At 40.7% G+C, this 17,181-nt stretch overlaps 1 protein-coding gene across 1 annotated transcript; it reads right to left on the reverse strand.

The window, feature by feature from the left end:
• Positions 1–240: 240 nt before the first annotated feature.
• cnih2 (cornichon family AMPA receptor auxiliary protein 2) lies at positions 241–8,999 on the reverse strand. The gene is made up of 6 exons (XM_071901085.1): positions 8,919–8,999; positions 6,229–6,297; positions 1,835–1,882; positions 664–776; positions 440–583; positions 241–268 (listed from the first exon to the last, which is right to left on the reverse strand). The coding sequence occupies exons 1-6, from the start codon at positions 8,997–8,999 to the stop codon at positions 241–243; spliced, it is 483 nt and encodes a 160-aa protein (XP_071757186.1).
• Positions 9,000–17,181: the final 8,182 nt, after the last annotated feature.

Below are 17,181 nucleotides of genomic sequence, written 5' to 3' on the forward strand. Positions count from 1 at the left end.
AAAAAAAGGTTGTCCAGCCATCCGATGGCAGTATCTGGGCTAAAGCAATATAATCAAATGGAGGCAAAACCTTTACATTCTCATTATCACTCAGAAATGGTCTTCTTCGTTAATCCAAGGTTAGATTGTTGTAAACCCAGGCCAGTGATGGGACTAAGAGGAAAAAGTGATGTCTCCATTAATTCCTCCATGTCTTTCTTACAGACCTTTTGTTTTTGTCCCTAAGTCTTCTGTCCTCTGTTAGAAGCTCACCAAGGCGTAGACCATACTTTCAGGAGGAAACAGGTGCGGCAACAGATGAGAAAACATGGGAGAGAGAACAGTAATTATGTTTCCTTGCAACTGCTCCATTTCCTAGAATTTCAAGACAACGCTCAAAGGCATCACTGAAACTTGTTCACTTAAAAGCGCACTGAAAAGATTATAAATTGAAACTTACCTATAGAGATAATAGAAGAAAGAGAGCAGGTAAAACCCTAGCTTACACCAGGACTCCTTTTGACAATAATTGAGAATATCTGCATTCATCACGCTGACAGGATCGTACATGACCTCCGAGCCGTCTGCCGGCCGATGAAAAAACCTGGAAGGGCAGAGAGTAGTTTTTATCCATCGCTGGACCGACAGAAAGCTGTTAGAGATGTGCTATGCGGTGCTGCGTACCTCCAGAGATGGTAGAATAGCAGGGGGATATTCAGGCCGAGTGTGACCCACTCTCCAGCACACATGAACATCAGGCAGAAGAGCCCATGGATGGAGTACTCCGGTACCACCAACTAAGAAGAAGAAGAAGAAGAAGAAGAAGAAGAAGAAGAAGAACATAAACAGGGAGTCAGGTGGAGGATGTGAGCAGTGGAGCTAATTATGTCTTTCTCTCTTTCCTCTGTCTCCCACACAAACACAAGAGACAGAACAAAATCTGATTTTTGTGTGCGTGTGTGTGCGTGTGTGTGTGTGTGTATGTGTGTGTGTGTATGTGCGTGGGTGTGCACTCGAGGTGGGGATCACCAAATGCACACATACAAAGCTCCCAACACAGTACTACCAAAACCCTGAAACAATAATACTGTTTTTGTCTGTAACAGAGCCGGTACTGTGATTTGATTCTGCAATATTTTGCAACTTAGCACAGTTTTGTCTCATTTGAATACAGAAAAAAATTAAATGTTATCTTTTAGGGCAAAGAATCAATCAATAAATCAGTTAAAAACATCCTTACTTAAAATGTGGGAAATCAGTTACTATGAACCTTAACTCTTCTCAGCAAACCTTCAATGAGCATTTTTCCCATTTTGAATATAATAGACCTTATTCCCATTTAACATACGTCAACATGGGAAAAACCCAACCCAGAAGAGCAGGTAGAGCCCAACTATGTCCTTGTTATGTACCAAGATGCCTATCGGACAAACATTTATCATGTCACAGATTCCCCACTGAAAAATGTATTATAATCTAATCAATCTCCAAAATCTGGAGGGATATAAATTCACTTTTTAAGGTAAAATATTTGGCCAGAGACAGTAGGTAGCTAGTAGCTTACTAGCTAGTAAACTAGCTAACTGAGCTAAATGTGAAGAACATCCGAACACATTGAGACACAAATGGAAAGTGTTGCGATATTATTGTAGACTCTCAGTATTTTTCATCACCCCTGGTGCTCATGTGTGTCTGCAGAGCAGTATTGGTGTATAGTGCGGATGGGTGTGTAGAAAAGGTAGAAATGAATCAGCGTGTCGTGGTCTTCACAATAGTCACAGATAAATGCTTGTGGTTTTCTGATGCCCCCCTGTTACTCATCCACCACCACCAGGTGAAAAACAACATTACTCACCCTCCGCAGCAGGTTGCAGATTCTTTCAATATTGAGAAGTCGTTCCCTCTGTGAAGTGGAGAGAGTTTGATAAACAGCCTGTAGCCTACGTTTCTTCAGCATTTTTACTTATCATTAAAAAATAAATCTCATGTTATGTCTAACTAATCAAATGCTTCATATGCACAATTTCCAGTGACATTCACAAAATGCAAAAAATCCTGTTAAAATCAACATTTTTATGGTTATTTAGCTGGTAAATTTGCATCTGTATAATGCATGAACTAGCCTAGCTCTGTTGTACACTAGCATGTGATGCACCTGTATTGCACCCAGCATGGAAGCAGACAACCATGATTGTACAGATGGGCCAAAGCTGGACTTAAGTTGATTTTGAAAATACATTCTAGCTTATGAGTAACTTTTCTTTACACACTTTTCATACCCAAGAATGAAGGCATCAAACCAGAACCTGTTTCTGTTCCGCATGGTACGTTGTTAAGACTGAATTTCAAATTAGCCACATTCAAACTCAAGATATGTAAGTAAATACAAATACATAGCAGCCACATTTGAGGCCATAATGAAGGCTAAGGCCCTTGCCCCATATCTTGCTGTGAGCCAGGCTGTTTTGGAGTCTCCTGTGAGCCATGTGAGGAGACTCAATTATAAGTTTTAGAAATTAAAGCCATCTGTCTTAAGCCTTGTCTCCATTAGCTGTGTACTCTGGTTGTGGCTAGCTGTGGCTTGGTATTCATGCACCTAGAGTGATTTGTTTTAATCACCAGGGCAAGAAAGTGAGAAAAATAGGGTAGCAATTAGTCAGGCAATTGACAATTAAATTGTTATTCTTCTCTGGATCATTTATTTTGTGAAAATGACAACAATTAGATGAGCAGATGTAGGGTGGATGTGCCTCATATATGCCGCCCTTGCCTCATATCATCATGCTGTTTGCCATGCTGGTTTTTGGTGTCCTTAGTGTTGTATGTAGCCCAAACTGAAATTATTCTAGAGATATTGAGGCATCTATCTTAGTTGCAGGATGAGTTTCCCCAGTTTGGGCCCCCTGTGAGGCCCGTTCCCTTCAGCCAGAGCCACAAGCTGCACTTTTGAGCACTTCTGAAGCCGTGGACGCAAATTCCACGCTCCCTTAGTGACCTGAAAGTGGATGTTGCCCTAAATCCACCAGCATCCAGCCTCCCCTTGGCAGACACTGGCTTCCCAGCCTCACTGTTTAGCCTCAGCTGCTGGTTTGGTATATGTGAAAACCTCCTTTTCGTATGCTTTGTGCACCACATCTTCCCAAGGCACCGGAGCAGTGTTGGACCTCAGTACCAGTTAAGGTATAACGTTTTTAATTTAAAGTTTTAATGTGTTGGCCCACATCTGCTCACATTTCACAATCCCTAGCCTCCCCCAACTGCCCTAACTTGTGTCAATGCAGTTCAATTCAATTCAGATTGTTATTGTTCCACTAGGGGAAATATGTCCCAGACAAACATTCATCAAAGGCAACAGAGGCATTTAACCACAAACAAAACAAGCAATAGTGCAAAGATGGGGTTAATGCAGATGAAGTATCCAATCCACTCCAATAACAACAAATTCAACAAGGCCAAGTATGTAGTTCAGTAGAAAAAAACAAGTACATCAAGTAAATCACTGCCTGAACATGTAAATATGCCCAAAAAACTATGAAAGTAAGTGCAAAGTCACTTGTTTCATTTGTCAAATATAGACTTTCTACATCCACCGAAATGAAAGAACCCTTGAAATGAAATAAATCTTAAGAGCGCGTGTCCACCAGGTTAAAATTAACTGAGAGACTTTCATAATTTGCTATTTCACAGGGAGAGAGATTATGCTGCTACCTCTAGACAAAGCACTTCAGTCCCTTTTTTGTCAACCGACCAATCACAGCCTAGATGGGGTGAGATATTGATATTGTGCGCCCACGTCCTCCTCACTCCAAGGTTGTCAGATTGAGTGGTGGCACTGAGAGCAACACCCCCAGCAAGTTCCTCTGACAGCGCCGGAGCAGGCGTTTTATGGTGTTTGAACCCCCGTCGAAAAGCGTGACGTTAAAAATACATTAAAACAAAAAAGCGAGAACAACCGGAGAGTGACAGATGAAGGTTACCATGCGGCACTTTTTTCCCCTCTCTGTGCTGAAGAGCCTCGAGGCTAGACTTCTCACTGTGGGTGTTCTGTGGATTTTGTTAAAGCTCCATTTTGTTATCAAGATTTAATCTTTGTCTGCCCACTCTCCGCACCCATCGCACACCTGATCCGCACTGTAGCCTTACCCAAGGTATCTTTCTTTTTTCCTAAGTTTTCATGGGAGTTTTTTCTTGTTAGTTAGTTGAAGGTCTAGTTCAGTGGTTCTCAACGTGGGGTCCGGGGACCACCAGGGGTCCTTGAGGGGGTTCCAGGGGGTCCCCAGCAAGTTGATGAATTGTTAAACTTCAGCATTATTTAATTTACAAGAATTTAACACAGTTAGAGAATGTAGAAGAATGATTGTGTTGATCATAGTTTCTCTGTTATCTCTCTACCTACAATACAGATAGTCATGGAGTTCTGGACAAAATCATATCTGACAATAAAAACATTCTCAGATTTGGGTCCGAGAGACTAAATCTCATCAAATGGGGGTGTGTGGCCCTAATGTGGACTAAATTAGGGGTCCATGATATGAAAAAGGTTGAGAACCACTGGTCTAGTTGAAGGGGGAGTTGTTTTCATTTTTAATTTATTGTTTTCATAATGTGGCCATTGTGAAGCCCTTTGAGACTATAACAAATAAACTTGATTTGACTTGGAAACACATGCCTAGTCTTCTCAGTCTTCCGTTTTATCCTCCTATAATGTTGGCCAGAGGACAACAATTAAAACTCCTTATGGATGGGGTAGCCACCGCCAATAAAATAAGCCTCATTTCTGACTTAGCCGTTAAAAAATGTCTGTCTCAATGAGAAATCTTTACTGCTTTTCTCTTTTGTAGACAAAGGCAATTGTGTAAACACGCAGGATGCTCTCCCTACATCAGAATAAATAGCTGTCTGTCTGTCTTCAGATGCTGCTGCCATGTACTCCTGTACTTGTTTGTGCTGTCAGGTTTATCACCCTTGGGCAGGACTGGCCTTGCATCCTGACAGAACTTGTCTGAGCAACGATATTTCTGAACACGTCCATGTTCAATCTCCCCCAGGACACCGGTTCAGGTTTTAGGATGATGGCAGCACATCAGAGGTTGCCCCTAATAAATTTAATTGGCTTTCCTCACAGTTCTCCACAGTGACACAGTCTGTTTTCACAGTTTTCTCTCCCGCTCCTCATGACTCTCACTTTTCACTTCAGAAGCAGGTTGACATGATAGCTACTTTAGCTACAAAGCTTGAGAAATAGACAATATTCAGCCTCTGTCGCTAGCTTGCTAAACTAATAATTACAATCAGTTTCCTCTTGGTGCGTTTGCTAACTTCGGAAAGCGCTAGCTTTTTATATGGTAATTTCTTGTTAATTTTTTCCCCAAAAGACTGAGGGAAAAACCACTGCAGGAGTGGGCGTGGCGCCACTTCCACTTATTTTGGATTAATTAACGGCACTTCACTGTTTTGTGACTGTCAAAATGTTTTTTCCCCCCAGAACATGTTTAGTTTTCTACTATGACTTTAGGCAACTCCAGCAGGTTGTGATAATTTTGTGGAATAACTTCACCCTTATTAGTGAGGTTAAACCTTGTATCTGTGCTTTTGTTGCAGAGATGGCAAAGAATGTGACTGTAGAAACAGCAGCTTCATTTGCATCCATCCCTTGAACTGATTGAGCCAATCATGCAGGCGCCTTGCTGGAAGGCTGATTTGCATTAATCTGCTTACAAATTAATATTCAAGGCAAACTATGCCTCTGTAAGTATGTATTTGAAAGAATTGTTTCCAGAGTGATACAAATATTTGATGTTGAAAAATTAATGGATACATCTAAAACATTTGAAAAGTTTCATTCCAAAATCACATAACCACCTAACCATCATCACATAACCATTTTAAAAAAATGCTTAAAAAAAAAAAAAAATGATGCCGACTCTTTCAACATGATTGATGGAATGAAAGTAGCCTACAGCACACTGTGGGATACTAATTAAACTGTGATTCATTTTAAGACCTTTACTTATAAAATATTGACTGATGAATGTTTCTATTTCGTTGTCTTAGTACTTGTACTCTGTGCAATGACAATAAAGTTGAATCTAATCTAATCAAAGTGGACATGCAGTGTTTTGGAATGAAACCCTTAGTTTGTTCGCAGTCTCATCAGCTGCTATCCTTCAACATTAAACGGAAGGGAATTTCTCTGTGCGCACATTTGATGAAAGATGTCAAGTCTCACTCAAACAACAGGGGTCTTACCGCTCTGGTGGGATTGCTCTGATCAATGGGGTTTTTGAAGTCTGTGCGAAGCTCATCAAATGCAATGATCTGAAAAATAATGTACATGTGTAAATTCTACTTTGGAATGCTAATTAATACATACAAAAAAAACCAAAAAAAAAACACAGAACATTATGCATCTTCTGGTATTTTTGAACCATTTCTGTCTCTTTTCACACCATGTTTCAGCCTCAGGAGTTATGACTATGTTGTATAATACTATAGTTTATCTCATGCATATCATTCTGTTCAGTATAGTTTATGGAAACCTGGACCAATGTAACACTGGACACTCACTACATCTCCTCTACTGTTTGCCTGTCACCTGAATACAGATGGTGATTCAATGGTGAATGCAGACTGACACGTATAGTCTGTTGTATGTCTCGCTCTGTCCCTTGCACTTTATGTGAGATGTTGTCATTGTCGTTGTCCTTGTTGTGCCATGTGTCAGTAGGTCAGTATGCAGTGTGTTACTATCTAAAATGTCAAAATGTCTCTGAAAAAGAGATTCTGATTGAAATTCTCCCCGTGTGTCACTATTACAGTGTTGGTTTTGATATGACCTTTTCCTTGCACTGTTTCTCCTGTTTTCATCTCCTCTTTCACTCTCAGAGGTCAGTCTCTGTCTCAGTAAGCTCTTATGGAGTTTACATTATAAACAACAATACCCATGTAATAGGAAAAAGAGACCTGACTGGACATAGATAACAAACTCAAATCTTTGCAGGCAGCATAAACAATCAATCCATATCCAAAGTTATGTGAGGGGTAGTAAGTGACTCTGTTATCTTTAATAAGATTCATTAATGACAAATTGATGCTTTGTTGATTTTGTATGGAAGAGGATTACTGCATCGCAAACAAACAACATGCCCCATTCTTTGCTATTTAATATTCCAGCTAAACTCTTGCATAATTTTTAGTATTGCTATTTTCTTTGGCCTTTTTATTAGGAAACATCAAAGATATATTGTGCTGAGGATGTGGTAAAGCAAAGACTGATTGTTTAAATTAGCTTCACTGTCATAGCAGGCTAACTGCTCCCTGTAACGTGAATGTGGGTGATAATTATTTCCTAACCAACTGTGATTAATAGCCAAATAGAAATACTGATAAATCCTAGTGGAATTCCCATCTGCTGTGCTAATCATCAGTTCAGCTTTCAAATAGCATGGCTTAATTTTGATGGCTTATTGAAAGGCATAATAACTGAATAAAATGGCTTAAAGCAGAAATTGTTTGCAGGTAAGTATGCGTCTGCATCCGACTTGCGTCAAGAATGTCTGATAAGAGGAAAAGAGAAGAATGTTTTTATCTGTTTTGAATAGAGGCTTTTATTTTCCCCATACAGTCTATATGGCTCTCCCTTGTCTTTTTCACACTCAGCTCTGTTGTAAACAGATGCAGTTTCCATAGTGACATGGTGAGCCCCTCAGTGGGCTCCATGGTTACTATAGCAGTGAATGCGCGCTCTGATTGGTTGAGAGCCACACAGAAAATGGGGAGCTCTAATCGTGGATGGAGGCAGATTGGGGGAAGGGGTGGAACTAAATCATAGTTTGATAAGCATTTTCAATCACATGGTTCACTGCCGAGCCAGACACAAGCTTCTACCCGTCTCTCTCACACACAGACACACTGACTGACTCATATGTAGTCTCACCCACTTAGTCAATTCAAGAGCCGGTACGTTAGTCATTTCAAGCCTTATTTTCGTAATGATGTGATTTGTATTTCACATTATTCATGCCGCCATGGATTGAATGTTAAAGCTGGAGGAGCAAGGCTGAAGTATTTGAGAAGTCTGCACCTGTGACAACGAGGGCTAAACGCAGCATACTGAGCGCACCGGTCTCCTGTGATGTCTGTGCAAATTCCACTCAAAATTCTGCAGACAGACAGGTTCACCACAATCTGGCAAGGAGATTTATGATCACGGTGTATTTCTCCCTCCCTATAGACACATTACGTACAGTTTGCTAACGCCAACTGGCCAGCTTGTTTGAAGGACTGTTTTTTTTATGTCAGGACTCAGAAGCCCCTTTCATGTGGAGGGATAAAGCAGGCTGGGATCTGCCTTTTTGCCGGATCGATGGTCTGTGTGAAAGGGTCAGACGAGCACCAGTTTATTATACCAGTAATAAGCCACCTTGTAACTCAGTCATTTGAAGCCACTCATTGGTGCTGTGTGAAAGGAGCTGGAAAAAACCTGCACATTTTGTGTTTTCAAGGCTCAACTTTATGGTCTGTTTAGTGTGAACCATCCTATCTGTGTAATTAATTATTTTTCCATTAAGTACGTAGCACAGCATTTCTGTGCTTAGTATTAAGGGAACATGCTGTCATTTAAGAGGCAATGTGAAGGGTCACATATCCACCAGTATTGCATATTTAAAAATGTTTTGGGGGCAGCTCTTCTGTGCGAAACAGGCTTTAAATTCTTTAGCTGAGATGGACGCTGAGAACAGACTCAGCTCACGCAAAGAAATACTTGTGTGTGATTACCTGAATACGTACATGAGTACATGAGTGATATATGCACTCTCCATTCCTCTCAGTACTGTGTGACTGTGTGTAGGTGGGTGTGTTTGTCTGCCTGTGTGGGAGAGAGCATGGACGTTCGCGGGCCTACAGCTCGCCCGTTTTGTGTTCTGTGTGTAACTCACCTGCCATATGACAAAGAAGATGAGAGCAGCGCACAGCACCAAGGTGAGCATGTAGCAGAAGGCCGCAAAGGTGAACGCCATGGCTGTGCCAGCCAGCCTGACGACGAGAAGGGTCGAGAGAGAGGAAGGGAACTTTCCCCTACTCTCCCTCTCTCTCTATTCTGTCTATCCCCCTCTCTCTCTCTCTCTCTATTGCTCACTCTCCCTCCTTCCTCTAAGGAGGCTATTGTCTGTTTTCTCTCTCTGACTCTTCACCTCGAATGCAGGCTGTATTGAGAGTCTGTATTGTCCAGGTGAGGTGAAGGACTCAACTTGAGCCGTGGCTTCACTGTTCCCTCTTATCTAAGCTTCATCCGCTCGTTCTCTGTCACTTTCTTGGCCCATTTTATATGTCTGAGCAGGAGAAGTCTTTAGAAAGCACTTATATGGTCTGTTCACAGCCACAGTTGTCAGTTGGTCTGGTGCTCCTCTTTTCAGTCTCTGACAGGCATAATGTCTGTCTCCTCCCCTTCCCCCTCCCTGTAGTTTCTCTTTAGACAAAGCCTACACATTTTATTCACAGTAACACAAGCACAAAGTGTCTCACTGACACGCTGACTACAGAGACGCAGGATTCCTCTCGATACTAAGCAAAACACTGTGTTCAAAAACAGCAATGGTTATTGTGAAAGATGGTATGGCTTATGATATTTCAATTATTTGTGGTATGGCTTTCAATTCATCTGTTGCTTTAAATCAAGTATATGAATACCATTAATGACGCATATTACCAAATCATATTGACTGTGTTTGTAAACAACCATAGTTGGCAGATTAGCTATGAGTTATTATTTACATCAGACAGTATTTTGGCATATTACTTTATTTTATTACTATATTGTAAAAAAAGAATCACGTATCTGAACATGTATTTGCTAAAAATACAGGGTATTGCTCTTCCATTAAGAATGCATGTAACACTATTTTAACACAGCAAGTTATTGATCGCTGCAACTAAATGAGCCAAGTATAGATCACAGGCAGCAAATACTGAAATGACGTTTCAAATCAAATGGCTGTTTAAACTAGCAACGCTAATGAAATGTAAAAGAGGATGGACATGAAGATGAGATGACAGCAGAATATCAAAGAGTGTTGTAGATAGCATGGATCAATACCTCGACTGATCTTAATATCGAGTAGAGAATACCTGTGTCTGGTTGGAGATGTGTCTGCCACTGAACAGTCCACTCTTTCCTCGCCCAACTCTGTCTCTGTCAATTTGGGTCGGCACCATGTCAGAATTCTCTGCTTTGCATCTCTCTCTCAGACGCATCCCTCAGATTCCTTCAAACATTTAGATTTTGTCTTGATACAAAAAAAAAAGCATCTAGCAAATCTACCAGGACCCTGCAGAACATCTACATGTTGAGATGCATTTGTTCTTATTTTGAGATCACTCTTGTGCTCAAGCAAAAATCTCCACAGCCCTCAGAAGTCATAAGTTAATTAATCCACCTTTCTCTTGTCCCCTCCCTCCTCATTTGCCTTTCCTCTCTCTCTAAAACCCCCCCTTTTTTTTGCCCTTGCAGGGATTTTGAAAACAGACCTGAATAATATTTCCTGAGTCTACTGTCTGTCTCTGTCTCTTCTTCTATTTCTTAGACTGCGAGAGCAATATTTCTATCACGCTTGATGTTATAACAGTCATCCAATAGCATCGCTCTCTCCCCCTCCCTCTCTCATTTGCTCTCTCTCTCTCCCTCTCTCTCTCTCTCTCTCTCTCTCTCTCCCTCCCCCTCTCTCTCTCTCTCTCTCTCTCTTTCTCTCTCTCTCTCTCTCTCTCTCTCTGTCTCTGTCAGTCTCCCTCTCCCTTGCATTTATACATTTCCATAATCCCTTGTTCCCCAGAGACTGATGAGGGGGCAGGGGAGGCTCCAAATGTTTTTTTTTCTTTTGTCTGCATCCTTCTCTCCCCCTCTCTCTCTCTCTCTCTCTCTCTCTCTCTCTCTCCCCCCCCTCTCTCTCTCTCTCCCTCTTCCTCTCTCTCTCTCTTGCTTTTCTGAATTCTTCCTCCCCTCCCATTCTATCGTTCCCTTTCTTGATAGCCTCCATCCATCCATCATTTCATGAAATATGAGGCTGTTGCTCTCACTCTCTTCTCTTTTCACTCTCCACTCTATTAGCTGTTCTCTCATCCTTTATAGAATTGACCTGTTTCATTTTTTCTATCATTCTCCCACCTCGGGTTGTGATTTTAGAGATATGAGATGGCCCGTACTACTGGTGCCGTCTAATACCCATTGCCGGCCATTCTTATCTCAAAAGCTTCCCACACAACTTCCTGATATCATCATTGATCTTCCATGTTAATCTGTCGACCATAGTTTGTCTTTTTTGACTTGTGTGCTACCTGCTGATTCCCCAGCCTTACAGTTATGGCATTTCTTTAACTGACAAAATCTGTAAGAATCAACTGCACCACAAAAAAAACAAAAAAAAAACACAAACAGGATTTTGCAAATGTGATATTCTCTACAGTACCAGATCCAGTAAGTCTCATTCTAATCTTTGCGCTCTGTGCTGTTAAATGGCGCTGTCCCAGTTGTGCCAGCTGTGTCAGGAGAGGGGCGATGTGATGACCCAGTGGATCCACAGGGGGAGAGGCATCTGCTCCAAGGGAGGCGAGGGAGACGGTCCACTTCTAGATTTGTTGTTAGCTTCTGGCTCAACTCTCCCTATTATAAGGTCACATTAGCTAACCAGCTACTGTGGTTAGCTTGGAGCACCATCTATCTGGATGTACTGTATCTCATTAAATGTTACCAAAAAGGAAAATGCCCATTAATATGGTTGGGATTGGCCAATTGCAGAGATTGTAGGTATATCCTCATTCAATGATAAATTCATTCACACTACATCCCAACCCCAGAAAGCAACCCAAATTAGACATTAAACCTCTGCTTTACCATTATATGGCTAACACACTAATACAGATTACTAAAAATAAAACACATCACCAATTCACTGCTCTTTGCTACAACCCAGATTGCAGGTCTGGTAGAAAACATCACATTCAATATGCCATCTAGCTAACCAATTTAAAGTATGCCCAAATCTAGGTTGCTTTGACATTTGCTATGCAGACCTGATATAGCAATAAAAAATAACTTGATTTTTCATATCTTCTGTATGCATGACTAGCTAAAACCTTTAGTCATTCAGTCAAATGTATAATTTCGCCATGTGAACCATCATTTGATGACAGATTTGACAGACATGACATGGTTAAATGTGTCTTATGCAATGATTTTTCCGAGCTAGACCACTGAGGCACACAGAGTTGCAATTGTGAACTACCAGCTGGAAATTTACATTTGCCAACTTCAAATGGAATACAACTTTAGTTCATGTAAAGTTGATACATTTGAGCAGTTCAAATGGTTTTTTAAATATGTGACATTACATTGACAGCTAAATCTAACCCTCGCTCACAGGCAATAGGTTTATTGGATTGTTGTGCAATCCAACCCCATTTGACTCTGAGTTATGTATAATGTCCAGAATAGTTCCATTCGTCACACAAGTGTTTATAATGGTCTGTTAACATGTAATGTGTGCTATTAAATCAGGTTTTCTAGTTTGGCATAATTTTTTAATCCAAATACATGTCCTGTTCAAAGTTTCCATGCAGAGAGCATCATTCTATCGCTCATAGCCTAAAGTTAACAGCGATGATGAAATCATGTTTCCACATGACAAATTTTGGTTAAATGTGTCTTTCTTTGTGTAAAGTGATTTCATAGATTAAAGTGGTTGTTCAATATTTGACAACACATCAACAGCTAACCCTAAGCTGAGCCTACAGGTGATATGATACGGTCCAACTCCATTTGACTCTGCATGATGTGCAAAATAGTTCCACTCATCCCAAAATGTTCATAAATGGTTATTCTGCTGTTTGGAAAAACATTTTTATGTGGTACCAAAATACTCTGAAGACCTGCAAGATTCATTGCCTTATATTCCTCTGTATTGCAATGTCCCTCTTCATGTGTAAGCTAACTGAAGACAACTAGAGACAAATTGGTTTTATGTTGATTTTGGCCACAAAATGTACAAAATTCTCAGTAATCACACTCAAAATTCTCCTAAATACAAAAAACACTCAACACAACTTGAATAATGTGTGAAGTTTCACTTGACCTCTTTCTCTCTCTCTCACACACAGATGCAATCTGTCCCAATCTCTGTCCCAGGCTACAATATTTATGGCCAATCACATCAATAACTTACTGATTATTTATTGGTTGTTGGCTTGATGTGCAGAGAAGCCAATACTGTGAAATTACATACATTTGACTGAACAGCTTATGGTTGGTGGCTTGTCATGCAGATAGGTGTGAATAATGCGATCTGGGTTGAAGCACAGAGCAGTGAATGAGTGATGTGTTTGATTTTCAGAAATCTGGGTTAGTGTGTTAGCCATTTAATGGTTAAGCAGAGGTTGTTGCTCTAATTTGGGTTGCTGTGTTGGCCAGTGGATGGGGATTCCCTGCAGTCTGGGCAATCTGGGTTGGGATATTGTTTGCAATATGAATGAGTTTCCCATTGAATAAGGTTATTCCTACCATCTAAGAAATTTGGGCTGATAAATTGGCAAACCCAAACCATATCAATGGGCATCTTTGGCACATATTTTTGTACTATCTAATGAGATTCAGCCAGATAGATGGAGCTCTTGGGGTAAGCTACCTTCAGCAGCTACCATGTCGCCCCTTAGTGCTACACTGACATAGTTAACATGGTGTGCTACTTAGCCTATCAGTTTAGTGCCTGACGTGCGCCCGCTCTTCACTATTCAGTTTCAGTTTGGTGCATTCTCAACTCAGCATGCTTGTGTCCCATGGTTATAGCTCTTGTGTGGCTCCTCTCCAGGGTGAAGATGGGCATCATCAATGTCCCTTCAATGTACTGCTGTTGAGCAACTGAGTGAGGGATTTTCTGACATATATATATATATATATATATACAAACTACATTTACATGCCACAGGCACTGAAGGTGCTAGACTATCTTAAGTTTAGAGGTTTTGGCTTCAGCTTGAGCTGAAGATGAGCTACTCTCATCTCATGTAGCTGACGACAGCTCACTCAGAAACCATAAACACCACTTGACTGAGTCAAAATCCACCAGAGGAAGGCCAATAAGGTTAATCCTCTGGCCATCAAATTGAACACTAACTCCTGAGTTTTCTCAGATTAAGGCTGCCCTACCAGGTAACATTACTGCAGGTACTTATTAAGATACCACTAAGGTCTCCCCTGACGAGGATGTTCTGTCCACTTTACCCTCCTGCCACCAGGTTAATGAGAAGGAGCTCAAACAGGAAGTGGAGCAGGATACGTTCTCCCACACCTCAAATGCCATCTCCTATGGGACTGATGTGGTTTTACATATGGCTCAGAGGCCCAGCCACCATCAAACCTGTCATTTTCATGGCCTTGGCATGCCCAGGACTTTATGAAGCCCCTGGTGGAGCTGCTCCCAGAGATGCATTCTGCAAACCTTTGCCATTATGTTAAGAGAGTTCAGCAAGTTGCTGTCAACTCTGACTCTGGCTTGTCACCAAGTCTGGCTCCCTGTCAGATCCTCTGCACTCCTCCAGTGGTCCCAGCACAGGTGCTTGGCCCACTGTAAAACAAACTTGGTGCAGAAAGACAGCAGTTTTCCAGTCTACAGACGGAGACATTATCTATTTCCAGATAGAGAGCCTACCAGATGCAACCCAGCTGCTTTCATCCATTTTCTTACCCAGGTGGCTACATAAGAATCCAGCACTCCTCTAGGCGACCTGACGCCACCATGCTCTGGTGCAGCCAAAACAGCTAAAAACTGTTTGTATGTTTTGATGTATACAAAACTTAATGTCTAAATATAGTCTGAAATCATAGCATTGTAATCAATTTACTGTATCACAACGATGAAATGCAATGCCAGTGGAAATTGAACAATAAGAAAATAAAATAAGAAAATAAATGGTGTATCTAAACCAAAATAAATCAACAATGTTCGGTAAAGAAGAATTAAAAAGACACACCAGTATTGACAGGAAATGAAAGGGAATCTCCACATCTTTGAGATGTGGAGAGTTGGTGAGTTTAAAGACGGACCACCCTCACCCGCATTATTTACTATAATACCAACAATAACTAATATGTATTCAAAAAAGGAGAGTAATCAATCTTCTTATTGAGACCTGGGAAGGTGGAGACTTTAATGGTCATCATTCAATGTTTTGAACAAGAAATAAAGTACTAGTCACTAATATTTGCTTGTATCCCCATGCCGGACTCTGTACACACAGGTGATGTAATTTATAGTCCTAACCCACACAGTAGGCTACTGAGGCTTGCTGTTGCCTCACTGCTGGCTTTAGACCTCCCACTAGTGGTCATAACGAGTCATTGCAGCTTTTGCTGTATTTCCACACTGCTGATGTGACTTGAAAGCTGATTTTGTGTGTGCAAGACACAACTACTTCAGTTAAATGCCGGTATGATGAACCAAAATCTCCTCTCCAGGAACACAACACATATGAACACAGAATGCTGAAATATGGACTGAGATTAGTACATTTATAGCTTGTTTAACATTATTGTATAGAATCCATTTGGTAGCTTCCAGTCACACTCAACGGTGGAAGAAGCACAAAAATAGTAAAAGCAGAAATACCCTGATAGAACAGCACTCTTGTAAATGCTCAGGAATTTGATATTCTACACATAGGCTATAGACATATTTACGTTTCTGCTAGTACATGCACTTAAGTATTTAAAGTAAAAGTACACATTATAAATAAGGTTTTCATATTTCAGTGGTATAGAGTGCTCAGTATTCAGTTCTCTAAAGGTTATGTAACATGGGTTGGTGTCGCTCTTATTCTGCCTCTGATCGCTTCCTCATACAGTTGGCTGCATGGCTCAAACTGAAATTGTGCCATTTTCATTACATGTTTTGTATGTAAAACTGTAAAGCTTATAATTCAAAACAACTAGTGACTTAAGATGACAAATGTAAAGGAATAATAAAAATATATTGAATGTAGTTGAGTGAAAGTATAAAGTCTCATTTTCCCTCTTTATGATCATGGCCATGTGATGAGGTTGCTCCTATCCCAGTCTCAATGTCATTATAATGTTCTTGTAGAAATTAGATAATTCAAGTAAATATCATGGGCCTCATCATATTCTGGTCTGTTCACTGATGCATCATTTACACAAAAAGGGTTAATCAATCAAATCAACAATCATGTGCCGTACTACAGACTGTCTTGTAACCGTCAGTAAGTGAAACAAGACTTTAGTTGCGGTTTAGTGGTTAGTACAAGAAGAGAGTTTCATTTGTGCAGTTTTTCTCAGCTGGACCAGATCTGTGGACTGTTACTGCCAGTGCAACAAAGGCTGACACTAATAAATTTAACTCTGGTTCAAGTCTATATCTGGACTTCTCTATTTTCTCACAAAAATTATGTCTTAACTGGCGCAGTTAATGTAGATGAAGAGTGACGGAGCATAAATTGTCCACAAGATGGCAACATTTATACGCAGCAGAGGCAGCAGAAGGTGGTCATGTTATGTGTCTAATGCCACTATTGATTTACATGACACAAATTACTCCCAATGCAGAATTTTAAACTCCTCCTAAGGGAAGGAAAAACAAGGTTTTCCGCGACACTCTTAGATCCTGCTGCAGATAAATGCTTTAAGGCGTCCATGCCACCTCAGCTGACGGAGAGCAGGCAGCATCCACATCAATAATTCAGGTGAGGTACTGTGGATCTCTATGGGAAAATTAGTGATGAGGAAAAAAAGATGCTCCAGTCATTCATCCAGTACCAATTTTTAAGGTCAATAGCAGGAACATGTTGATTGGAAGCTGATTAATAACTCAGACTTGTTTACTGTATTTACACTAATTTAGCCCAATCACACAGCCTCAGTGTAATTTAGAGCATGGCCTAATCACAGATAAATGAATGTCATGAAGAGCTCAGTGCAGCATTTAGTAGGATATTCTAGCAATCACTAGATACCAAGGCTATCCCAAGGGTACAGAAGTCATCAGCTTCAGTGCCAATAGACCAAAAATACCAGACTGGATGAACTTAATGACTTCCAGCCTGTAGCCCTGATGATGTGTTTTTCAAGCAGCATTATTGGTCACTTAAAATATGAAAACATCAAAGCACAGTTCACCTGCAAGGCACAGCGTGTCGGGGAGG

Source organism: Centroberyx gerrardi, chromosome 11 (assembly GCF_048128805.1).
Source record: "Centroberyx gerrardi isolate f3 chromosome 11, fCenGer3.hap1.cur.20231027, whole genome shotgun sequence".
NCBI classification, from domain to species: domain Eukaryota; kingdom Metazoa; phylum Chordata; class Actinopteri; order Beryciformes; family Berycidae; genus Centroberyx; species Centroberyx gerrardi.